Source organism: Corvus moneduloides, chromosome 14 (genome assembly GCF_009650955.1).
Source record: "Corvus moneduloides isolate bCorMon1 chromosome 14, bCorMon1.pri, whole genome shotgun sequence".
Lineage (NCBI taxonomy): Eukaryota > Metazoa > Chordata > Aves > Passeriformes > Corvidae > Corvus > Corvus moneduloides.
In genome coordinates, this window is record NC_045489.1 from 19,382,748 (window position 1) to 19,408,746 (window position 25,999).

The following is a 25,999-nucleotide window of genomic DNA, read 5'->3' on the forward strand; positions in this document are numbered from 1 at the left end:
TCAGGTCCAAAGGCAGCAGGGTAGCAAGACCTGCTAGAAAGGAAGCATCAATTAGGAAAGGTCTGATCCAAGCTGAGTTTTCTCAAGAGACCCCAATGACAGCAAGAAACTGCTCATTTAACATCTTCCTCTGTGCCCACAGTCCAGCACTGCCCCAAGCCAGCTCCAGCCCTGGGACTGGCACTGCCTCACCCAGAGCAAAGCCTCCCACCACCGGGGCAAATTCCAGCCAGCTCCCCTCAGTCTTCCCTGAGCAGGAGCCAAAATCTGCTACGCCCCAGTGCCCGATGGAGCCGCCGAACGCAGCGTCCGCCGCTGTGCAAACACCTGCAGCAGCTGCCTGGGGGAAACCTGTGCTTTCCATCAGCCAAGCAGGGCAAAGGTGGCTTTACCAACCAAACCACATGGCCTTGGGGGCATTAAGGCCCATGATGACAGAATAAAAATTGAGTATGGAGGAGAACAGCCCTGAGAGTATCTGATGAACCCTTACTCACCTTTCTGGGGTGCAGGAGAAAGAGGTTTTGAAGAAACGTTTCAAGAACAGCTATTAGCCAAAAAACTACACCACTTATCAACCACATGTTTATTTTTCCCCTCCTTGAGCTGCTGTTGCAGATGTCAAGTCGTAGCAAGTTACCACCCAGCAGCTGAGCTGAGCTACCATCACTTAAAGCAGGGCTTTAACCACAGAAAACACGAGGTAACACAATTACCTTCCACCTCTTCCACTCCCCTCAGATTACCTGAGCCCTAGAAGCCCTTACAGACTACCTGAAGCCTTTCAGCCAGGTTTGGAGACCAAAGGCTTGTGTGTTTGCTCTCCAAAACACATAGAATCTCAGCTGGAGGGGAAGATGGCTTTATAAAACTCCAACTATCAACCAAACACTGCCAACAGCTCCAGTGTACAGGGGCTGTGTGGGTCCCTACCTCGCCCTGCTCTTCCCATCACAAAAGCAGCAGCCCTTCATTCTGAAAATTCACTTTCCTTTTCCAGGTCACTGAGGGGGACAAATAAGCTGAGAGTAACAAAATCCCCAGCCAAGGGCACCAGGTGTGTTATACAAACATCTGTATCTACAGCCATGACTCCCCCTCCAAATTCTTTCCGTATTTTTTCAGTTATCCTAATCTCTAAGAAAGAAATAGGCACTCTGCATCTCACTCGTGATTGCACAACATTCCCTTGGCAACGGGCTCTGCCTGCACGATACAGGTGGGAGTAACAGCAATTTTGCTCCTTTTCAGTGTGATTTAGCAGACAGCCAGCAGAAATAACAGCACGGGCCCAGGGAACACCCACTGAAGTTGACAGTTCTCATAGATGTAAAGGACACTGAATGAGGCCCAAGCAATCAGGGCTGACACAAGCCACCCCTCCAGGAGTGACACTTTCCATGGGCAATCTCCTTCTGCTGAGCTGCCCTACACAAGTTACCCACAAGCAGAGCAAACCCAGGGTGTTAAACCAGGTTAAACCACAACATCAGGTCCAAAGGCAGCAGGGTAGCAAGACCTGCTAGAAAGGAAGCATCAATTAGGAAAGGTCTGATCCAGGCTGAGTTTTCTCAAGAGACCCCAATGACAGCAAGAAACTGCTCGTTTAACACCACACAGTTCAGGCTGTTTGCCAGGCAGGCACCACACAATCCCTGAAATCTTCTTCAGATCACTGCAGGTTTTGGGCAACAAGCACAAGTACCTTTTTTAAAAAAACATTTAGTGCTCTAAAGCACTAGGAGGGCACTGGCAGAGGTTGTCCCATCCCTGGAACTGTCCAAGACCAGATTGGACAGGGTTTGGAGCAACTTGGGAGAGTGGAAGGTGTCCCTGCTCATGGCAGAGGGTGGAACAAGATGATTTCAAAGATTCTTTCCAACCCAAACCATTCTGTGATTCCAGGATCCCTTGGTGTTGTGGGATTCTGGAAAATGCGTATTCCAGGTTTCGGGCAAATTGTAAATCCCTTCTATCAAGTGACCCCAAAGAACTATTTTGACTGGGGCCCTGGGAAACAACAAACCTTTGAAGGCAACGAAGAGGAAATTGGTGGTGGGGTTGCCCTTGGGGCAGCCTAGACAGCATCACGTGCCAGAAACGTGCTCTCCACCACAGAGCCGCTGGCTCAAAGCACCTGGAGAGACCCAAGGTCATCCTGGAAAGTTTTGGAGCCAGAGGTAGAGAGAGTCTGAGGCTCACTACAGCCCGACAAGCAAAGGAGAAGCTGGGGGGTTCAATCAATGTCACAAAGTCGGTACAAAGGCCCAGCTCCTCTTGGCACCGTGACAACCTGTGCTGTGCTGGACGTTCCAAGGACAGGATCTGCACTCCCTGTGGAGCAGCGACTCCAGACACCCCTCCAAGGCTCTCCATCCCCCTTCTCTCACTTCTCAGCAGAGCTACATTTGCTTCCAAACCCACTGTCCCCCCCAGCATCACACGGCTGGAGCGAAAGGCCCGGGGCCGGCGCAGCCCAGGCGCCGACAGCCTCGCCGGGCGCTGCCGGAGCTGGAATGCACCGAGGGCCCCCGGGGACACGATCTTCCACTCGGCTCTTCCTCTGCAGGATCCAAAATAACAAACAAGAAGGAGCCTTTGGCCATTGTTTTTCGGGGAAGGGGGGTGACGGGGAGAGGGCACGCGGCGCAGCCTGCCAGAAGGCATGGCTGAGCTAAGGAAGTCCTGCCTGGGCTTCGCTGTATCCGCTCCTCTCCAGGAGGGGCAGGGGGAGGCAGGAAGGAGAGAAAATAGAGAACAAATGATCATATAACCCTTGAGAGAAACCTGTCTGCTCTCGGAGAGCGTATTTAGCCCAAGCATGCAGCGCCTCTTGCTATACAAAAGAAAAAGAGGAAAGAAAACCCCGCCAGTTCTTCCGTTACCATGTTCTACCACTGAAAAAAAATGGGAGGAAACAGATGTTAAGCTCTCCAGCGTCAGGAAATTATCATTTTCATGGGGGTACAGTTACTTCAGTGTATTTAGGTCAAACAAATAGGGAGAGAATTGTGACTTCTCCCCCTTTCTGTTTATGTCTCGGCAGACATTTCAGCCTCTCTGACCAAGGGCAGAGCCGTGCTTGCTCACAGAGCACACCCTGAGGATGCAGCCTGATGATCAATCCCTGCCCACCTGGCAGAGCCCTGCCAGCAGATCCCCATCCCACAAACCGCTGCAGCCCCTACAAAAATCCAGCATCCTCTGTTTGTGGGTCAAGGAGGACGGTTTGCCGCTGGGCCCCGGCCAGGCATGGCAGCACAGCAGCGTGATTGTTCATTTATTTCAATAGAGGTGGAAGGAGAAACCTGGGTGAAACATCTGCAAAAGGGATCTCCAGGCCATCAGCAAGCGCAGTCGCGGCTTTCCGGCGCTGGGCTCCCCAAGGAGCGCGGGGCCGGTGCCCACAGGAAGCAACCATAGAATTGAACCAGCATTTTACATGCTCTGCAAAATCCCTTCCACAGGAAGCTAAACCCCTTCATTAGGAGCAGGAGGCAGACAGGGGAGCAGTCTGAATCCCTTCCCAGTCAGGAGTGGACAGACATTATCAAAACACTGAGTTTTAGAATCACAAAATCATTAAGGTTGGATAAGACCTCCAAGATCGATTCCAACCATCAACCCAGCACCACTAAACCATGTCCCCAAGTGTTATATCCACACACTTCTTTAATATTTCCAGGGATGGTGACACCACTTGCCAGTGGCAGAAGGGACCCTGCAGCAATGGTCTCCTCCATCACCGAGGGCAGACTCCCAGACAAGCTAACCCCAGGCAAACACGCTGCGTTCCCCGTGGCAGCAGCACCTGCCCCGCACGGTTTGCACTGGTTTAAGCCAAAGCTTTTACAGTCCTGGATCTGCATTTGTGTTCCTGCTAATTCAATCTTCAGCGGGCAGACGGATGGATGCACAGACTGATAGCTCCAGCCCTGTATTTATAAGGACGGAACTCAAAACTTCAGGCTGAGTAAATCAGTTCACTCATGTATAATTTAAACATTACTTCCTTCCCATTTCAGGGAGCTTTAGAGTTTGTGCGGTGGCTAAACACAATGAAATTAGAGCAGGAGACTCATTTTGCCCACGGCCGAGGGAGAGAGAGAGAGAGAGTTGCTCCACTGCATCTGTCAGACAAACTGGGCTGGTGCCAGTGATGCCAGGCAGGGACCAGCTCCCTGCAAACACCACAGCTCCACTCTGGGGCTTGGTGGGAGACGGGCAGGCACTGCAGGGGGGTGCCAGGCAGCTGAACAGGGCACCAGTCCTGGGCTCTGCAGCACATGGAGCACTAAAACCTTACAGCAAGCCAGGAACAGCTTTATGCACACTGGGAAGAAGAGAGAGCCAAACCCAATTCCTTGCGCAAAGCTGAGCAGGAGAAACTCAAGGAAAAAGCACAGAGGCATAAAAGCTCTGGAATACAGCTGGAATGAAACAACGAACACAGATCAGTTCTTGCTGAAGGTGGATTTCAGACCAAGCCTCTCACGTTGCCCACAGCACTCTGGCACTGTACCTGTGTTAAATGTTCCTCCAGACTCACACTGCTGACCCAGGAACTGCAGCCTCAGACTCACCCTCCACCCACTGAACTGTGGCAGTATCAGCCCTTGCACACTCCTCCACATTTCCCCTTTTTCACAATTCTAAATTTTCCTGCTCAACAGAAAATAAAACTGAAGTGAATCCTGAAGAGATCCAGAAGGATCCTGCTGGTATTGGCATCCAGGATGGACAGGGACCCCCAGGAAAAGGAGGGAGCCTGAAGAAGGAGTCGTGTGCCAGCACAAGGTTGTTTGGATGCACAGTAGCTCTTTCCCCAACCTCCCCAGCTATTTGGCACCAACTGTCACCATTCTAATACAGAAATATCTGCCATTACATGTAGATTATTTAAGCTGTTCAGTAGTCAGTTGAAAGAAGTTAATTATATGTAAGAACATTTAATTACTATCCAGTAGCAGCTATAGGTACTTTAATACCACAGTGATGAGCCAAACCACAACAGAACAGGCAGATTCAGGGGTCTACACCCACCCACACCCCATTAATGTCAGCTGAACAATATTGAACCACTGGCTGCCATCCTTTGGAAGCAACAACTTTGTGGTGCTTGTGACATTACTCTGCATTCCCGATCAGTCTGTTTAGTAGAGGTGCCTCAGGAACTTCACAGCTGTGACATTTCTTAAAAATCCTTGCCTTCTCCACAAGTCCCTCAGCAAGAAATCATGGCTGCCCACGGCCTGAACATCAGAGCAGAAATCAGTAGCCAGCATTTAATTGTTTATATCTTGAGACAAAGATAGTGTCTAAATAATTGTCTATTGTATCCCAGAGACAGTACAGGAAAGCTCTTCCCCTCGCCAGGAGCCCACAGGTCACACATGCTTCTGCCATAACATTTGCTATAAATAATCCTCGCTGAGCCAAGCTCTGGGCTAGGTACAGCCCAAGACTGTGCTCCTATCGGTTTCAGCCATTAGCCCTCCCCAGAGAGTGCATATCCTACCCTATTGTTCCTGCTCAAATGTTTGAAAGAATTATTTTTTCCTTGCTTCTTTTGTTTGGGGAGTTTATTTATATTTCCTCTTTGACATGGAATTACTACTAGATAAAAAAGGAGTGCCACCTTACATGGCAGCTCGCCGATGCCAGCGTTGAGATGAGGAGAGGAGGGTCACGTTTGTAGGATATTGCCATAGTTACAGACCTCCCAATCTGGGATTCTGTGCTAATGTATGTTCAGCACATTCAGATCAGGATTAGAAACAAAGAGCTGGGTGCCAACGCCAAACCCAGATTCACATGCAGAGACTCGGAGCACACGCAGCAACCCGTTCTGCTCAAACATTTCCAAGGATTATTTCAGCAGGTTACTCAGCAACTCCCTCACATGGCCCTGGTGATGTCAAAGGACACCTTACATCTCACTTCCAGCCCTATTTCTATCTCCAAACAGATCCCAAGTGACCTTTTCCTCTCAGGCAGCTGCATGGGTGGAATTTCCCACATTCTCTTTTCCCTTTTTGCTCAGAGCAGTTGGACACAACCCCAGGAGCACAGGACTGGACAGGGGCTGGTTGGCTCTCAACTCCCCAGGCATCACGTTATGGAAAACCCAATCATCAAGCACAGCCTTCTGAGTACAAGGTGAGGTGTTTCCCCACCCTGCTTTGAAACTGGTGACATGTCTCACTTCAGAGCCCCAGGTATCAGGTGTACAAATGTCTTTGCCCTCAGCAGCAAACAACTCCTTGAGGAGTCTTTTGCACTGCTTTTCAGTAAAACCAACCCAGTTTGTGAGTGTTTGGAGGTTTGATGTCCCAAACAGGCCAATGACACCTGCTGGGCCTCTGTCCATCGCAGCATTCCAGGGTATCCAGCTCAGGAAGGTTGGTGGCCTTGCACTGAATTGCCTTTAGGCACATGAAAAAACTAATCTGGTGTTTCTACAAAATCATAGTGACTGCCATGTGCCTTGCCTGCTCTCAGGCTGGGGCTTTTCACCCCAGAAAGGCACTTTTAGGGGTCACACAGAATTTTTAGGGGTTTGACACCTGCCTGCACCTCACTTTTCCCTCACAAGGTTGGTGTAAAATCCTCAGGAATCACAAGGTGCCTCCTAGACAGAAAGACACATTTCTGCTGCCTTCCCCCTCAACAGCAACAACCAAAAATCACCCCTATCTGCATCCAGAGGCACTGCACACCAACCAGCAGCACACGCTGAGCCCAGGCTGGCACACAGCGATGCTCTGCAGGACCTACAGGTGGGTGGGTGGGTGGGTGGGTGATGTCTGGAGCCCAAACTTGGTGGGAATGTTGCCCTTGATGAGTTATCCTGCATTTATACAGCCCAGCCTGGTCCTCATCTCCTAACCCAAGACTTCGAATCCACAGTTTACCAACGCCAGCCCACCAGGACGATCCCACACGGACACTAAACCAACCACGCCGAGGTGAAGGGACACCGGGAGCACAGCCCCTGTCTGGCCATGCACCGTGTCCCCAGAGTGGCTTTGCCCTGCAAAAGGGGCTGTCAGCTCCCATTGCTCACGCTCCAGGGCCTGCTCGAGCCAGCCACACTCCGCTGGGCCACGCAGGGAACCAACATCACATCCAATTAGCATCACTGCTGATGAGCTTTTCATCTCCTGCCTCTGCCCCTGCCACGCTCCCCAGCCACAGGGATGGGGCTGTGCAGGCACAGGTGGCCACACAGCCGTGTCTCCTCTGCCTGCCCACCCTGCTCTCCCCAAGCATGCTCACCCCTTTTTTTCAGGATTCAAAGCTCAGCAGAGCAGGAGCAACTAAAGGTTCCCTTTGTCCCTATTTATGGAACAAAACCTGAATCTTCTTTACAAGGAGTTGGGATTGTGTTCTGAGTATGAGGCACCTTTCTATTTCACCCTTTTCTATATTCTGTATATTCTAGTCTCTCCTTTTCAACAGCAAGTGAATTTATTGCCATGTGTAGCAAAGGTCTATACAAAAGCCACAAGCAGGGGAGGAGAAGATCAGTCACCCTGAAAGTGCCCATCCTTTCCGAGGCGCAGGTCCAAGGATGAGCCCGGCACACCTGCTACTTCAGCCAGGCTTTAAAACACAAACAGTTTGGGAAACATGTGCAGGCAATATCTAGTTTCTGCAGGAAATTGCATGGCGTGGATATCCAAACATTGCTATCAGGCAAAAAACAACAACATCTTGATTTGCCAGCTCATGTCACACAAACCTAAATTCTTTATAGGTGACAGTGTTCAGCTAAGGCTGAGCAGCAGCAATACCCTTCCACAGCTCTGGAAAGCCCTGGAGCTCCACAGCAGCCAGGCATGAGGCTGCAAATCCTTGGAAAAGACAAGGACACGAGTTCTGCAAGGATGTGCAGCCTGTGGAGGGTGCAGCGAGCCAGGGCACCCCAGCTCGTGTTTCCTCAGTGCTGGGGTTCAAACCCTGCTCAGCAGGTGCAGGAGCTGCAGGAACTCCCACGCAGGCTCCACCTGCCTGCACAGGCAGGGCAGCAGCAGCCCCAGCTCCCAGGAGCTCCCCAGCACTGCCAGCATCCACAAAACCTGCTGACCTCTCCACATGTCCCTCCAGAGCTGTGCTTTTCACTTGGCTGGAGCACCAAGACAAAACCCCCTCGGCTTCCAGACCATGCGCTGGGTCTTTGCTACGTGCTGACACATTTCCTTCCTGTAGTGAAATGACCTCCCATCCACAGGCTACAGCACTGCCTGGAAATCAGAATCTTGAAGGAGTCAATCCTTCCTGCCCATCCCCCTTGAGAAGCATCAGAAGTGCATTCTGAGCTGTGGTCATACCCAACCCTTTGGCACACGGGCTGCAAAGCGCCTCAGGACATCGGGATGAAGGCAGCAAATATTCTGACAGGTTACTGGTCCCAGTGACAGCACCTTCCCACAACCACTGTGATTCACCACTCACGTCAGCAGTGTGGAAAAAGTGACCCCTTCTTCCTTCAAAGGAAACAAGACATGCTCAAAAAACAAAATTAATTAAAGAATATGGGCTTGTCCAGCAGAAAACCTGAGCAAAACTCAATTCCCACAGAACCAGAAGGATCTTCCATTGACTTTAATCCCTCTTTTTCTTATCTGTCCTTAATTCACTCTCTCTCTTCCCCACAGGAGCAGGCAAACGAGTGCCAGCCCAGCAGTGGCACTTGCAGAGCAGCTGCTATTTCACAACTACCTGCAGCAAGAAAATCAAGAAACCTGACAGAGCGTGCCAGGGATGATCTCCCTGAAGGACACAGCAATCGGGAAGGGCTGGCACAGGGGCAGGTGGGTGCTTCAGTCCTGCCTGTGGACACAGAAACACAGGTCAGGCAGTGACCCTCTGCCCACAGCCCCCAGTGGGTGACAGAACAGGTCCAGGAGGGCAGGAATGGGGCAGGAATGAAGCACCCAATGAAAATCAATGAAACCCACAGAAATCTTTGTGATCCTCACATCCAAGGCATCGCCCTTGTTTCATTTGTTTCCAGGCCTGGCAGAAGCTTGTGCTGCACTTCCCTCCCAAGCTGCCCCTCCCCTGGCTCCCAGTGCAGCAGGGTGTACGAGCAGAAAAGGCACAAAGGAAGAGATAAGTTAATTAAGCATCTCCTCTGGGAGCTGGGTTATACAGTGATTTTGAGGACTGTCCCATGCAGGGCCAGGAGTTGGACTTGTGGGTCCTTTCCAACTCAGGAACACAAGGTGTTGACCCATCTCTCTGTAGCAGTGCAGCTCCACAGCCTCCAGACCAAATCTATCAGATTTATCCAGCTTAAAACGTGGTCTCCCCACACCTCCACAGTCCAAAATCACAACTGCAGCCATGTGAGGCTGGAGCCCAGCTCTCTACCATCAGCAAAAGAGCAGATGAACAGCAGGCTCTGAAGGGCACTTGGCTGGGCTCTGCACAAGATCCCATATCCCAGATTGTTGCTTCTCCAGAAACCCTCCTGCACACTCAGAAAATGCTCCCAGACACCCCTCACCCAGCTCCCTCCCAGGGGGGGAGAGCTGTGCCCTTACCACCAAAGTCAGATTTCCTACTGACATGCTCCAGCACGTATTTAGGTGTCTAAACTAAACTCAAATTAGGGATCTCATTATTCATCCTTGCCATGCATTATCCTCATGCTGCAGAGGGGATAGAAAGAATGAGGAAGGTCCTCCAACACCACCTAAATCCATGGTTCCTTCCTGCTTCCAGCCAAAGTTGCACCTCATTTTGTGTGTTTGAGGGAAGACAGGCAATGCTTTGGATCTTCTGCCTCAAGGAGCATCCAACAATCAATCCATGTTCCATGGATTTGTCCTGCAAAGCTCTTCCGAAAAAAAATTCTTCTTTAAGTTACGTCTGTCTTATTAAACACACTTCCACTGTAGCTGTAAATAGAAGCGAGACTTTCCAGGAATCAAAGCAAGGTGCCCGAAAAGATTACAGAGTAATTATCACTCACAACATTCCAGCCTGAAATCACAGGAAGAGACTCCCCCTATATCCTAAAGGCCATTTTCATGGCACTGTCCTCATCCTTTAAGGGTGCAAAACCCACTGATCACAGAGGAGCTTTAAGGAGTACGAACAAGCCAGCCTGGATCACGTAACTTCCACATAACCTGCTGCTTCCCTCCTGTACTCTGGACAAGGGCAAACCCTTCAGAGGAAAGGGGTAAGAACTTCATTCAGGAGCAATTATGGAGTATTCTGTGTCTTGGAGAAAACCATTTCTAGTTGTGTCAAACATGGGCTTAAATGTCATTTATTTACTCCCATTTTATACAAATATTCCTACCAACTCATTATCTTCACAAAAGTTTATTTAAATGCTTGGCTTTATTTATTATGGCAAGAAGTCACAGGGCCCAATTCTAGACCAGAGAGGGGCCACAGAGGACTTCCTAGGAAGGAATTCCTTGGAGAATTACAGGCACTGCTGCTGCAGGCCACAGTGAGAAAACATCAACCACTGACGAGTCAGAAACAAAGATTTGGCTCTTGCTGCAGCAGATCCCTGCTCACAAACACCAACTCATCTACACAGCTCCCAGCATCACACCTGGCCAAAGGTCCCTGTGGACAGCCCAGCTGAGGAATTCAGCTCCCTCCCTCCTGGCAGAACCCTCCTGGCTCAAATGTTTGCATTTACAAGGGGCTTTGTGGCCCCCATTTCTCTCGCCCTCCAGCCCCACTCTCCATACCTGAGGGAGCTGGGACAGCCCTGCCACCCTGTGCAGAGGGGCAGCACCTCACCCCAGTGACTAACTGCCTTTTTTTCCTGTTTTTCCTTCCTCCCAGCAGCCTGCTCTCAGAACACGAGTGCAGCCTGTTCAATCCCGATTGTTCGGCGGCGGCCGGAGCCCTCCCAGCCCTGGCACTGTGTTTGCTGCTGGGAAACCCGGAATTATTCCTTTATCATAAGTCACCACAGGTGATCCAGCACTGCCTGGCACAGGGCCACGCTGCAGCCCCACAAACCTTCTAGAGGAAGGCGTTCCTGCCCATGGCAGGGCTGGAACAAGATGTTCTTTAAGATGCCTTCCAACCTCAAACCATTCTGGGATTCTGTGTTTCTGGTGGCTCTGCTTTAGATTCAGTTTGTTCACTCAAAATGAATTTAAAACCAAGCAGAAGGGGGTTTAAGATCCACTCTCACTCCCATTGGAATATTTAAGACCTGGCCTTAAAAATCTGAGAAATGGTGTGACAAAATGCTGGGACAAGAGGAACCATCAGCTGAAGGCACCAGGGCTGAGCCCTGGGATGGTGCCCCAACTCCAGTCCAGATCCAAGCAAAGCCTCACATTGATTGTCCCAGCTCTCATTTCAATACATTTTAACACAAGCCTTGTCTTCAAGGCCTGTGCCTCTAATTAACCACCTCCTTGGGCAACTGAAGAGATAATTCATGGGAAATAACACTCAAAATGAACCAGATCCATCTGGCTGCAGAGAGACCCTACACTGACTATACTCAGACGTTCCTTAAATCATTTAACTAAATCTAACTTGGAAACTCAGCTGAAGGACTGAAGAAAAGTCACCCCAGGAACAGCTGCTCAAAGTTCCCAGCTCAGAGCAGCAGAGCCCCTGGGAGAAACCAGGTCCCTGCAAAAGGTTCTTATCACTTCTCTAAAACTGGAGCAGCAATAACAGGAAGAAATTGTTTTGGCAGGACTTACACCACATAAAGTCAACTCATCAGCCAGTGGTGTGTAAAATCTCCCTGGAAAACACAGACAGAGAGCACAGAGCATCCCCCAGGCTCAGGTGGGCTCCCGGGCACCCATCCTGGCCCTGCTCAGCATTCCCACACCATGGGGCCGTGCTCAGCCTGCTGCTATCACCCACACCATGGGGCACAGGGCACTCCGTGGAAATGCCAAGGCCACCACCTTGAGCCCTGCTGCTTCTCCCAGCTTTCCCCGTTACCCGTACGTGGATGCTCCCAGTGGGATTGCAGGGGGGCACAGGGTGTGCTGCTCGCCTGCTCTCACAGCTGGCAGAGCCTTTCCCAGCTCCAGCACACACACAGCGGTGTAGGACGTGCTCTGCACGCAAGAATGTTGTCCAGCTCCCCACAGTCCAAGGGAGGGATGGGAAGATGGTAACAGACTGGGGCTGCTTGATGGGAAGAGCCCTTTCAGTGCAAACCCAACACCTTTCCCTGCCCAAACCCCTGGTGGATGCTCTCATCCTCCTCCTCCTCTCACTCTCAGCTGCACTGCTGAGCTCAGGCAGGACCCTGGTGCCACCCCCTGCACCAGCCTGGCCGAAGGAGGCCAGAGAGTGCCATGGTGAAGCCCAACTGCCCAGCTGAAGCTGTGGAGGTTCCACAGCCACCCCAGTCCAGCAGGACGTGTGACCTCACCCCTCCAGTGACACAGTTCCCGTGCAGGGCCAGCCGCTCGCTCACATCGGTGCCCTTGTTCCCACACACAATAGGCACTTCTTACAGCCACGAGTGCCACGGGGCAGCTTTAAACTGATTAATGGCTCTCTCAAACAAGCCCTGAGTGTGCGGGAGGCCCCTGGCAGACAGTGCCAGCCCAGTGGCAGCAGGACGGCATCAGCTGGTGCCCCGTGCCAGCGAGGAGCAGCAGCAGATGAGCTACAGCCACTGCCAGTGTGGCTTGTTCAGCTGAGGGACACAGGACGGCTGCTGCCAGGCTCCCCGTCCCTCTGCCAGGCACGTGGCAGCACGGACACGGCCCAGAAGCAGCTTGGTTCCCTTTCCCATGCCAGCTCAGCCGCCCTGCCCCACAGTCCAGCACAGCCTCACCCCACAGCCCGTGCAGTGAGAGCATCCCAGTGCGCAGCTCCTGGATCCACAGGGCTCACACCTCCTCCTCACGTGCACCGGGACAAAATTCCAGCAGCAAATTCCCTGCCTGTGCAGGGCAGCTCCGTGCAGCCTGTGCACAGGGGACTGGCTGCCTGCACAGGCTCCCCAGGGCTCTACTGGGGCAGCAAAAATCTAAGCTGAATTCTGCCCTGGCATGTGGCAGCAGAGGAACGTCACACGTGCAAGCTTCGCTCTTTACGCCTGCCCCGGTTTGGTGCCTTCCCTCTTTTGGGATGGCAGCCAAAAAGGAATGAAAAACCCATGGAGAGTGAGCAGTCAGCCCCCACACAGTCTGGACAGCAAAGCTTTGGGATCCTCCTGCTCCAGCCCAAACATCCCAGGCAGCCCTGCCTGAAAGGAGCTGTGGCTCACACGGGTGAGCGAGGAGCAGCTTTTGCAACCCGCAGAGCCCAGCCTGGGAAAGGCAGCTATCACTGCCAACCATCAAAGCCACAAAGATTAGTTAAGGGAAAAAGGCAAAGTGAAAGCAAACACAGGCAGAGCAGCTCGCTCCAATGCTCTGATAAGAAACTGAGGCACGGCCAGGTGAACAGACAGCCTTGGTCACGCCACGAGGCTGCAGCAGGTGAAAACAGAGCTGCCACGTGCTCTGCCTGCCTACACACATGCTGAGATCCAGGCCACGTGTGCTGCCATCTCAAAGGCAGCACTTGGTGGGGCCTGTATCCCCCAAACTCTGATTTTACCTCCCTCAAGGTGTGCCTGCTCCACACCACCCCCAGACAGGAGCGGGCTAAGCAGCAGAATGCTGCAAACTGCACCAAATGACTATGCCCTGCTTCATCTTCACTCCAAGTTTTCCTTAACCCCGAGGTTTCCCATAAAAAAACCAGAGGGGCGGGTTTGGGCAGAAACGCAGGGATCTGGGCTAAGCGTGAAGTCTGCACAAAACCAGCTCGGAGCTCCCCGCTCCTCCGGCAGCCCTGGCCGTTCCACCACATCCTTTCAGCACAGCGAGACACTGGAGGATGTGAGCAAGCCCGAATCCTGCCCTTGCCCCAAACAATAGGCTCCGCAATAATGGTGCAACCAGAATTTCCTGTGCGGCGGCGCGCGCCAGCTCCCGGGAGAAAACACCCTGGGAAAGCTCTGCCACGGGAACGCAGCATCAGGGCAGCCCCTCCAGCTTCCTGGCCGTGCTGGGATGCTCCTCTGGCAACAGGCAAAGCACCACAACCGAGCCCAGGCTGGGAAGCAGGGAAAGAACCACAGCAGCAGCTCAGAACAGAAGCCATGCAGCCCGCGAATGGCTCTGGATAACCCACTTATCACAGCAGCCTTCTGCAACATCTGGACCTGGCTTTTCTCTCACGGATGTTTCATATCCTGCAGTGCTTGGGAAAGCGGCACAGAGCAGGCTGGGCTTTGGGAGGCTCCGATCTCCAGGCTCAGGGGTGAACCTGAGCAGTGCAGGAGCCTCATGGAAATCTCCCCATCTCTCCTGGAAAGATGGCACAGGTGCAGCAAGGACAGGGCAGCCGATGGCATCAGGCACCAGAGGCAGCAACTGCGTCCAAAATGCTCCAGTGCTGACCTGCTGGAGTTTCTGCCTGGAATGAGGGATCAACATAGCCCCAAACACGGAGAAAATCCCGAACACTGAGAAAAGCCAAGAACAAGCTCTACAGCCAAGCAGGAATAGTGGACAATCCCAGGCTGGAGCAGGGGAAGAGTGCAAGGAGTGCCCTGCGAAGGAAGGAGGGGCAGAGCCAAGGCGAGATGAGCTGGCCACAGCCACCACTCTCCATCACCCTGCACCACCGAGGCGGAGAAAGGGAAGAAACTGGGACAGAAGTTGAGCCTGGGAAGAAGGAAGGAGTGGCAGGAAGGTGTTTTTAAGATTCGGTTTTGTTTCTGCACACCTTCCCCATCACGCTAGGAAGCCCATCGCTCTGGATGTGCAGAGAGTTCAGCATTTACTGCAGAAGATAAAAGCTCAGGAAACGGGTGATGGCACCTGAGCTTGGCTTAGCAACGATCCTGAACAATTGGGGATGCTCCAGCACCTCCATGGGACCTCCTGGAATGAGCACAACTGGCCAGGTTCAGTCCCTTACTGCTGGATTTAGCACACAAAACTCTAACCCAGCAGCTGGCACGTCAAAGAGGAAACCAGGGAAACAGAAACAAGGTTTTCACCCCATTTCTTGGATCAGCTCACCTAACTGTCTCTGCCTTGTTCTCCCCAGGGGTGAAGATGGGATGAGGTTCCCACTCACACAGCAGCTCCCACCAGCTGAGGTTGTGGCTGAGCACAGGGCAGGGCTGACCCCAGCAGCCTCTAAAATACCCCCTGCACCTGCAGCAGGTAAATGCTGAAGGGCAGAGAAAGCCAAGCCTTGATCCCAGGATTAAGGAGGGGTTCTGGGTTTGGGATGGGGACAGAAGAGGTGAGGACAGAGATGGTGAGGCTGGAAAGCACACACTGCCTGCAAGCCCAAATCCAACACACACTGCAGGTAAAAGACCAACCCCCAGAGCCCCAGCACAGCTCCTGGTGTGCCACAGTGAAGGACTGGCTTTACTGGGCAGGACAGGGTCAGGATGAGCAACGGCAGCTCAGCAACACATTCCAACAGAGGAGACACAGAGCTGTGGGCTCCAAACCCTCTTTCCCAAAAAGAAGAGCAGAGAAACCTCATGCAAGAATACCAGAGCTCAACCTACAGCAAGAAACAATTACTGGGAGATGACTGGAAAATGCATTTTTAAATGGTTTCCTTGGGGGGGAAAAAAAAAAAAAAATCCAAGGCTATTCCACAGTTTCTTATTTTAACAACTGCTTGGAGCCAGCAGGCTGCAGTGGGACTGGTCTCCCTGCACTCAGCCCTCAGCACTAAATGACCCAAAATTCATTTGTTAGTGCTTATTTGCACAAGAATTTTCCCCAAAAGTCCGTGGTTCCCAGACACGCATCGCTGCCCAATTCCCCAGCCCAGCTCACCCTGCCCATCTCCCCGCCACCAAAATCCTTTGTGATGTTTGCAAAATGCCCCCTTCTGGCAAATTCCAGCTCAGGTTTCCAGGTCAGACTGTGCAGATGAAGAAAACTCCAATAAATCTGTCATTTAACGGAAAATTAATACTGTGTGCTAATGTCAGCACCAACCCAGAAATAACCTCCTTCCCACAGCCATGGTGTGCTGGATGCAAGAAAGCCAAATACAACAAACTTCTCATTAAAAAACACCCCACAAAAATCAAACTTGGTGATGGTTATGCCCTGAAACAAGGCTGGCAGGGGCCACAGGGCAGCACACGTGGTGACATCCCCGGCTTGTGGCGCCAGCAGGAACCTCGCCCATGGAGGGGGCTGGGGTGGGAGCACCACCCACCCATCCTGAGGCAGAGGGATTTTATTAAATCAGCTGATATCAGTTCAAAAATTGGGGAAGCCCTGGGATCACAAGACACAAAGAGTTGGAGGAACACAGGCAGAAATGACTGCTCCAAGCACCACTGGGCTGCAGTAATTCACTGTGGGGTTTTCAGCTCCTTGGGATCAAGACTATTTCTGAGGCTTTTAATAAGGTAAATCAAAAAGCAAACCCACTCTCAAACTTCACCTGGAAGTTTCACAGGAGCCTGCAAGCTGGAGAGAACAAAAAAACCCTGAACAGGATGCTGAGAGCAATTAGCACTCAGGAAAACGAGCAGGAACAGCGGGCAGGAGCCTCCAGTGCTTGGGAACCAGGATGGGAAGAAATAATGGTTTGTGTGGGATGACCCAAAAATGGAGCAAAGGATCAGAAATCAACTTGTTCCACCTGTGGCTTTTAATACAACCGCAGTTTCCAGACTCATCTTTCCAAAGGAGCCCTTTCTACAGCACTTCCAGCTGAATTCATCAGGAGGCTCCCCCCAGGAGAGGAGGCATTTTCCCTCCCCTTGTGATGATGCACCTGCCTCTTCCTCCTCCCCACCAGCAGCTTCTTCCCTTGGACCATCCCATCCCACCTGTGCCAGCGATGGCACCACCCAGAGCTCCTGGAGTCCCCCCCAGACAAGCTCCTGGGCTCTGGGACAGCTCCTTGTGCAGGAGGAGAGCAATGCAGCAAGGTCACTGTCACCTCTCTCAACGACAGAGCCCTCCCTGAGGCCACAGGGGTCACATCAGTGTCACACGGGAGGACAGGAGGGTTTGCTCCGAGTCCATAGCTTCCCTGGATGCCACGGATGCGGGGCAGCACAGTGTCCCCTCTCCACCCCAACACAAACGCATCATCAGCTCTCCTTGCAACGCACAGAAATCAAATTCATTCCAGGAAAACGAGGTGGCACAGCAGAAATTCAGCACTCCCGGTCCCTGTCTGGTCAATGAGGCACCAAATGCCACTGGAAAGAGCCACCCATCCTCCAAGCACTGGGCACCCTCAGCACAGCAGGAGGGCACCCAAATCCTCTGTGCAGGGGCTCCAGCAGAGCATCCACCTGCTCCAGCACTTACAGTAACAGACCTAAACTTGGCACTTTTACTTTCCCCAAAGCCGAGCAGAGCCGATACGGCGGAGGGAGTGAGCAGCATTCCATGAACACTCGATTTAACCATTACGGTACGTTTGGATCCAGCAGAGCGAGGGTTTAATAACCTGTTACCGCCCAGCCCGTGGGATCAGGGCTGACCTGGGCACCGCAGCCCGCTCCCCTGCAACACGGAGCTGCTGCCCGCTCTGTCGTCACTGCGGGGAAGGAGCCGTGCCTTGTTTTATAACAAAACCCGAGGGAGGAGCAGGGAGGTGACATCAGCCCTTAATCCCCGCATTTTGAAATCGCTCATCTCATAAACGTTCAGGTGTAAAACAAACCCACAAAGGTGGAGGCGGGATCAGGAACCCTCCAGCCAGGCTCTGTGAACACCTGAGTAAGGCTTCCGCACCGAGGCTGCCCCATCAGCTTCCCCAAGACCACTAAAACCAGTAAGAAGTGAACGCTCCCGACCACGGAACTCCCACCGGAGCCCACAGAAATGTTCTCCTGGAACCAAACACGCCTTGAATCAGCCTGGGCGAGCAATGACCCAGTTCTTCGGGAGTTACATGAGTGTAAACCAGGCTCAAGCCGCTCCATTCTGACACACACGGTGCAAAATAAACCCAGACCCGGGCCCGCGGCAGGAACTCAGCTTCGAGCTGGTGCTTCCTCAGCAGCTCCAACATAGCCAAAAAACCCCAACAAAGAAAAGATTCCCATGTGACGTTATATAAAAAAAAAAAGGGGCCTTCCGAAACTAATCCGAACTTCGCGGCTTTGGGACCGTTCTGGGGCACAGGAGGGATTGTCCCGCAGGTACCTGCGCGGGGGTGACACGGAGTTACGGGGTCAGAACACAAAGAGAAGTGGGTGCGACCCTTTGCTCTCATTCAAGTCGCGGCTCCGGGGGCAGCCCCAGCCCGGGACGGGGCCGGGGGTCCCGGTGCCAGCCCCGGTGTCGGTGCCAGCCCCGCTCTTACCTCGCTCACCGCATGGCCTCGGCGCCGCACGCTCACGCGGTCCCGGCGATCAGGGCAAAACTCTGCGCTGGCGTCGGAAAGTTGAAATGTTGGAAAAAAAAAAAAAAAAATTCAAAAAAGTTTTCAAATACCAAAAAAAAAAAAAAAAAATAAATAAAATAAAAAATTTTAAAAGCGCCTGAAGTTGCGAGCTCCTCCGGGGGACTCAAGTTCAAAAGCAAAAGCAGCCTGCGGAGGGGGTGACCCGCTCCCGCCGCCCTCCCGGCTGTGCCCAGGCGCTCCCCGCCGGCCCCGGCCCGGGAGCCCCGGCAGGGCCGGCGGAGCGCTCAGGGGGCGGCGGCGCGGCCCCCCCCGAGCCGGGCTCGGGCCGCCCCCGGCGCCGGCGGCCGCCCGCGGGCAGCGGGGTTCGGGGGGCGGCCGCCGGGGCCCGGCGCGGGCCGCGCTGCTCCGCCGCCGCCGCGCATCCCCCGCAGCCCCGTCCCGTCGGGGCCCGCCCGGCGCCGCCGCCGCCGCTCGCACACGGCACCGACGGCGAGCGACGCGAGGCAAAGCCGCCGCTCCGTGCGGTGCCGGGCCGGCTGCGCTGCGAGCCCGCGGGGATCGCTGTGGGATCGCTCCGGGATCGCTGTGGGATCGCTCCGGGATCGCCGTGCGCCCGCCCGCCGGGCCCGGCCCCCCCCGCCCGCCCGGCGCCGCCCGCCCCGGCCCGGGCCGCGCTGTCCCGCCGGCACCGCGGGGCCGCTCGGGGCTGCGGGCGATGTCCGCACGCTGCACCCGGGGGTCGCTGTCCCCGCTGTGTCCCCGCTCCGTCCCGCTGCCCCCGCCCCGCTCCGGCGAGAAGAACAATCGGAGGAAGCGCAGCCGCGGCCCCGGCCCGTCCCACGCACCCCCGGCACCCCCCGGCCTCGGAGGCTGGGCCGCAGGAGGGGACACTGAGGGGCCCCAGGGCTCTGTCCCCCAAAAGGTGCCCGGCCGCTCCAGCCTCTGCCAGTGGGGATGAAACAAGATCATCCCTGAGGTCCCTTCCAACCTCCCATGGTGACAAGAAGACACCTTGCCTCGAGCACGCCCAGACCACCCAACACCGGCTCTTCCACCACGGTTGAACAGCCCACATGGCGGGAATCAAATTTACCTGCATTTCACTCAGGTTTCTTATTCTCGACTGGAGCTGCTATCACAGGCTGTTATCTTCTTTCCAGCTTCTTTTGTTCCCTGCCTCTGGGAGAGCCCTTCTTTCTCCTGCAAGAAGAGGAGACCTTCTACACAGCCACAAACCCACCTGGGCCAACCCAGCTCGTTTGGGTCTGACCAGGTGCTTCAAATCACTCCTTTGAAACCACAAACACCTGGAGAAACGGCTCTGAGCTTTACCAGCCTGTTCCCCACAGGACCGTGGAATCATTAAGGCTGGAAAAGCCCTCTCACACCATAGAGTCCAACCATTCTCCCAGGCCACCACCAACCCCTGTCCCCAAGTGCCACATCCACGCATTTTTTGAACATTGAGAGCTTAAAATGACAAGGCAGAGTTTTCCCACCCTGACCACACATCCCCCTCTCCATAAATCCCTGCAAACCCAGGCATGCTCTCCATCCTGCTCTCCGTCCATGTTCCTACATGGATAAATATGAGATCACACAAATAAAAGAATTGCTTTTAAGAAACAGCCTCTACAACATTAAAAATATTACAGGGAAATGAAATAATTATTTAGACAAGGCTTAGTGGATTTAATTGCTGCTTTTCCATCGTGTGTAATTGGTGTTTTAAGTTATGTTAACAGTGTTTCCCATGGCGAGGCAGGTGTGTGCCGCAGAACCAGGCTGTTATTAATGGGATAACCACAATTAAGTGTAATTGGGAGCATCATATCAATCACTCCGTGGAGGAGCACAAGCGCAGAGCTTTCCGCCTGTTTTTCCAATGGTTTCAATGATGCACCAAAGCCAAAAAACCACTTGAAATGCACCAGAGGCAGCAAGAAGCTCCTTCATGCCCTGTGCCATTGGCCCATTCATGGGGAGTTAATGTGAGGGCCAAAATTCCATCCCAGTTCCCCCCAGGAACCAACATCTGACAGAAGAGCGTCGTGGCAGGGCAGCATTTGAGGCTGAGGGATCTCCCAAGGAAAGCTCAGCCCTGCTGGTGCCACACAGGGGTCACATCCAGCCCCCTCCCCATCCCATAAACACCACGGGACTCACCCACAGAGCTGCCGTCCTGGGGATCAGACACCTGGGACTGGGGAAATGGGGGCTCTGCTCCAAATTGCAGTTAATATTCCCACTTGGAACATTAAGCTGTGTCATCTCCTGTTTTCTTCCTCGTGGGAAGCAGCTAAAAGCTCTGTTTTCCAGGAAAGGTGAAAATCTGAGGGGGTCACGCAGCTGTGTAAGCTGGGCTTGAAGAAAACCTTGGGATGCATTAAATAAAATAGGAAAAGAAAAATCACAATAAGCACAAAATCCAGGGGCAGCAACACTGACATGCCCAAAGGGATGAAGGTAACACCTCACACCCCCCAGCCCTTTTTCCCCCCTAAACCCCAGCTTTGATGATGTAGCAGCCCTGAGATTTCAAACACAACCCACCAGACAGGGCCATGGGGTGGCCTCCCCTGTCACCATCCAGCCCCTTCCTCCCTCCTCACCTCTCCCCCAGCAGATGCTTTGCTTCCAGTGCCATCCAAGGACACAACCACCCCCAGGGCCATCAAATGCGACTCCTCCAATATCTCTGAAGTGTGAAAAACACAAAACAAAAGTGATAAGGAATTAGCAGCCTCTTGGAAACCCAAACAACACTTCTGCAGTGATGGAGGAGTCAGAAAATGTGATTAAAGATGATTAAGGCATCCCCACTGCTCCCTGCTGGGGTGCCTGTGGGGAGCTCAGCCCCACAGAACTGCAGCTGCCTTGCCGAGGAGACTTCAGGCTTCTACAGGGGTTCAGATTTACAGCTGGATGGGTTGCAAAACGCCCTGGTTGAGGAGAAGTGGGTCTTGATAAGCCTCTCCTGGTAGGCACGCAGGGGAGGGACTGCCATGGGGTCACCCCACCTCATAACCTGGAGTCCTTGCCGCTCTCAACCCGCTGGCGGTCTCACACCTCTCCATCCGTGATGTGTGCACTGAAATCCATGAAAACACGAGGTCATGGACCCACACATCCTCATTTTGAATTCAGACCCCACGAGCAGGTTCTACAGGCTCCTTCCCCTGCCCCGAAGGGCTCGGCACTTCCATACTCCCGATTTATTCCTTCGCTTTTACCCGTATTAGGTCCCAGCAGTTTCTTGTCTTCTTTCATTTTCTATTACATTTAGCTCAAATAGTTCCAGCTGAGACAGGACACCTGGTCCCAGCAGCCTCCCACCACAGCTGGGCATCAAATCAGAGAGCTCCCAAGTGGGCACGCGCTGCAGATTTGCCTGGATAGCAGCTGGTGCCATGCCCTGATCCAGGCAGGGAATCCCAGGAACTCCCCTCGAGCATGGCACAGGGGGCTGCTCGGGGAGAGAAACACCCCCCACCCCACCTTGGGAGTCCAACCCAGATGCAGCCCCCTAAAAACAGGCAGTTTCTCACTTTGTTGTTTTTCTGGTGCTCCCTCTGGCTCTCAGGATGGACAAATACCTATGACTGGTATTTGAGGCTTAAATTCAGCTGATGGTGGTGTGGGGACTCAGAGGAGGCAGGCACTGGGTGGCTTAGCCCAAAAACCCGCTTTCAGAGCCTACAATTAATTCATTAAGTGGCCCATGGACGGGTGTGGTGGCCCTGAGGAGCTTGGGGACAGCTGCCCTTTAGCCACCGCGCGTGTGATGCCGGGTGCAGGACAGCGGGCCGGACACATCCCAGTGCCCAGCAGCAGATTTACACCGCGTTTTAAATAAAGCTCAGCCCTTCGGCTCCAGCCCCACAGGAGGGGATGCAGGGGGAGGTGCCCCCAGTCCGGGCAGGGGATGGGTGCCCTGACCCCGGCATTGGCACCCATCACCCAGGGCCTGGTTTCCCAAAGATAAGGTAAGATAAGGCAGGCCCACCCACAGCAAGAGACAGAGTTTGGTTTTTCCTCCGTTTAACGTTTTGATGGCTGGAGGGAGGATGGGGCAGAGAAAAGCTCTGCTCATCGCCAAACCACGCTCATTAACGCCCGATTGGTGCTGTAATGAGGGCTCGTTGTGCTCCTTGTCCCCTGCACCCTCCCCGTATTTATTCAGGGGTGACTCCTTGCCCTGGGCCTCGCTTATTCCTTCTCTGCAAGGTTAATTTTTCAGGGAGGGGAACGAGCCCGGGAGTGCGTTCCTGGAGCAACACAGGAGCTGCCTCAGCATCACCCACCAGAGCCGCCAGAGCCCAGCGGAGGCAAACCTCAGCAGGAACAAATCCAGGGTGGGAAACCCGGAGGATGAACTCCTCGAGGTGAGAGCTGAGCGTGGGGCACATCCCTGGAGCTGCTCGGCTTCCAGGAAACTCTTCCTGCTGCAGTTCCTGGCTGGTTTTCCATAACTCAGCAGAGAGTTTGCAGGATGTTTCTTGGTGTCCCCGTTTCCCTGGCCTCGCTTTGCAGGACTGACGTGCTGCTCCATCTGTGGAGGTTTCTACACGTGGAGCATCCACTGCAGGGATTTCCTTCCATCCCAGAGCATTCCTGGACTCCAGCTCCATCCTTTGGCTCTGCTCCACCCAGGAACGCGTTGAGGAGGATCTTGTCTTGACAATAAACAAACAGCAAACAACACCAAGAGTTCGCACATCCCCCAAACCCGCCCCACGCCGAGGAGAGACGGAGCCCGTGCTCTGCCCCGCGCCAGCCTTTGGGATTTGCGGGAGAAGCTGGGGAAACCTCGAGGTGTGCTTGGGGTCAGAGCCCCGAGCCGTCGGGAGAGCATCCAGCCGGGACAGCGTCCATCCCCCGGGACAATATCCACCTGGAGAAGGGCAGGAATAAAGCAGAGAGGTGGAAAGGGGGCTGCGGGGGTTCAGCCCGTCCCGGTGGCCGCAGGAAGGGACTTGCCGGCGAGGGAAGCGCGGCGGGGCTGAGTCACGGAGCATCGCCCCGGCCCCGCACAGCTCGGGCTGCTTCTCCAGGCTCCACATCCCGCACGGGACTGGCCCCAAATCCACAAGGAAAGGTGCCTTTTTCCCCCTTCGCCCCAGGGAACAGCCCCCTCCCTCTTTCTGAGCAGCTCCAACACACCTTAAGCGTTCCTTTCCCTCTTGTATCCCCAGAATCCCCATTCTTTAACACTTTTTCCCAAAGTGGGTTCTCCCAGAAGTACCACCCAGCCCCTGAGCCCAGCCACAGCCCGGGCTGGACGAGAATGACAGGGAGCAGCAGGCCAGCCCCGAGCAGCAAGTGGGAAAACAAGGAAACATTTCCGTGTATTAACTTCACTTCCTCCGTTTCCTCCGGCCTGGCAGCCTCACAGGGGGTTATTAATAGCACAGGGTGGATGAGAGCCAGGGCTGGGGCTCCAGGATCCCAGTGCTTGCCCCGACACCCCTCTGTGCCCGGGAGGGGATGATCCTGGTGGGATCCACTCACTAAACTCACAGCAAATCACTCCTCTGTGAGATCCACTCACCAATCCACATCTCCTGCAGCTGCCCTGCAAACATCTCTCAGGAAAACAGCATTGAGGGAAGATCAGGGAAACACCCAAATTCTCCCCGTTTCCCCACCCTGGGATTCTGGGAACTGCGCTTTTAACATCGAACTGCTGCAATCTCATTAATTTCTGTTCGGGGAGGAGGAAGCTGTGCTCTCCCGCATTTGCAAAGCAAATGGTGCTGGGAGCCAGGAGGGCAGAGCGAGCAGAGAGGGGACAGCCAGAGTCACCCCTCAGCGACACGATGGGACCCAAAGCCCCATTTCACCGCCTCGTGTCCATCCTTTGCCGTCCTCCCCGTGGGGACACGTTTCTCCAGGGCCACCCTCCGGCCACAGCTCATCCCGAAGCCTCCAGGCAGGGGATGGCATTTGTGGGACCACCCCCCTGAGCCGGGCTGGGGATTCGAGCTGGAGAGCCCGAGCAGGAGCCCCCAGGGCTCTCCCCAGCCCCGCTCCCCCGTGCCGGGGGTGCCAAACCATCAACCCCGTTCGGCAGCTCTGCCCGGGCCAGTCGCAGCGTGCTCGCTGCACATGGGCACGGTCTCCAAAGGCAGGAGCCGGGAGCAGCCCCGGGCAGATTTCTGCAGCCTGACTCACGCTCTGCCCCTCTGGAGCGGCTCCGGGATCCGGGCAGAGCCACCTGCGGCCACCGGGACACCCTGGGACAGCTCCGGCCCGGCCACGGGCACACCGGGGGCTCCGGACAAGCTCCAGGCCCAGCTCCAGGGAAGCTGCAGAGAGGTGGGAAACACAGTGGAATGCTGGCAAAGAGCGCTTTTATCTCCGGATCCCGCAGGAATATCCGCCGAGAATCCGTCTCCTCCATGGGTTCTGCAGTGGTGCTGCTCCAGCAGGGAAAAGAGGGGAGAACGGAGGGTCCCAGCACCCTGCAAAATATTGCAGCTGGTTTTAAGCCTGAAAGAAATAACTGTATTTATCCAGCCTGCTCTGAAACCGTGGCGTTTCACCTACTGCTGCCCTGGAGATGCTGCTGGAGGTAAAACCCACTCTGGAGAAACCCCCTAATTCCAAATGAAAGCCTTCAGAGCAATGGGGAGTCTCCCACCCACCTTGGAAAGCGTCCTCAGGTGCCAAATACCCTCTGCAAATCCTGTACCTCGTGTTTGGGGAGGTTCCTGCCCCGCAGCTCCCAGCCCTGGCTCTCCCCTGAGCAAATTTTCAAACACCACAGCAGCAGCACGACCACTCCCAGCCAGACCTTGGAAGGGTTTCCTGGAGTCCTGGCAGCTCCTCCTGGAATGGGAAAATGGAGCCACAATCCCCAGGAAAGCCTGGTGGAGGCAGGGAGCTGCTGAGCTGCTCCAGCACCGTCTGGGTTGGCTGGAGGTGATGGATGGAGCTCCTTCACCCAGCAGGATGGTTCTGCCATCCCATCCCTCCAGCTCCCTCAAACCCCAGCCAGGGAGCAGATCCAGCACCCCCAGTGCGGAGCTGCGGTGACTGACACAGCCTGTGGCACAAATAACAGCCCTGGAAACATTGGCTGCACAATTCCCCACTGTGGTGTCATTTCTTGCAGTAAATGGTGAGGAATGCTGCCTCCCTCCTATCCCAGAACCTGGTGGCTCTGGAAAGCTGCAGTGTGACCAGGAATGATATCAGCTCACCCCAAATGAGCATTAATTCCAGAGCAAAAAACCAGGGGTTTCTTTGTCAGGCTGTGCTCATTTACCTGGCTCTGCTTCCCAGCCTCCCGCTCATCCACCAAATCCCTATTATTTGCTTTTTAAACCAATTTAAACAATCCTTCCACACACCTGGTTGCAGCAGCAAGTGGGTCACGCTCCTTCCTGGAGGAATTCGAGGGATCCCTGTGGTTTTGGCAGGGTCAGCTCAGCCCCATGTGAGGAGCAGCTCCATCAGCACCTGCACCAAAATCAGACCCTGGTTCCAACTGGAAAAAATTCCTGGAAAGTTCCTCGTGGGGAAAAAGCAACAGCTTCACCCAAGTCCCTCTGGGATGGGCAGCCAAGGGAGCGAGGCTGAGGCCACAGCACAGACACAGAGGTCACTTGATCCC

The 25,999-nt window shown here is 54.2% G+C and overlaps 2 protein-coding genes across 6 annotated transcripts in view; both read right to left on the reverse strand.

Annotated features, from left to right (window-relative positions):
• The window catches only part of ARHGEF9 (Cdc42 guanine nucleotide exchange factor 9), a 197,742-nt gene extending 179,185 nt beyond the window's left edge, over positions 1 to 18,557 (reverse strand). For 2 of the 5 annotated variants that reach the window (XM_032124160.1, XM_032124161.1), the window contains exon 1: positions 18,340 to 18,553. The gene's annotated coding sequence lies outside the window, so the exon portion shown is untranslated. Of the gene's footprint in view, positions 1 to 18,339 lie in introns of all 5 variants that reach the window. The other 3 variants (XM_032124159.1, XM_032124157.1, XM_032124158.1) reach the window with 3 other exon arrangements.
• Positions 18,558 to 19,494: 937 nt separating this feature from the next.
• Positions 19,495 to 24,858, reverse strand: LOC116451045. The gene is made up of 3 exons (XM_032124170.1): positions 20,994 to 24,858; positions 20,548 to 20,756; positions 19,495 to 19,581 (listed from the first exon to the last, which is right to left on the reverse strand). The coding sequence occupies exon 1, from the start codon at positions 23,583 to 23,585 to the stop codon at positions 22,557 to 22,559; it is 1,029 nt and encodes a 342-aa protein (XP_031980061.1). The 5' UTR covers positions 23,586 to 24,858; the 3' UTR covers positions 19,495 to 19,581; positions 20,548 to 20,756; positions 20,994 to 22,556.
• Positions 24,859 to 25,999: the final 1,141 nt, after the last annotated feature.

Coding starts and splice junctions, on each gene's coding strand:
- LOC116451045 (XM_032124170.1), bottom strand. CDS start 23,585: ATGGGGATTCTGGGGATACAAGAGGGAAAGGAACGCTTAAGGTGTGTT.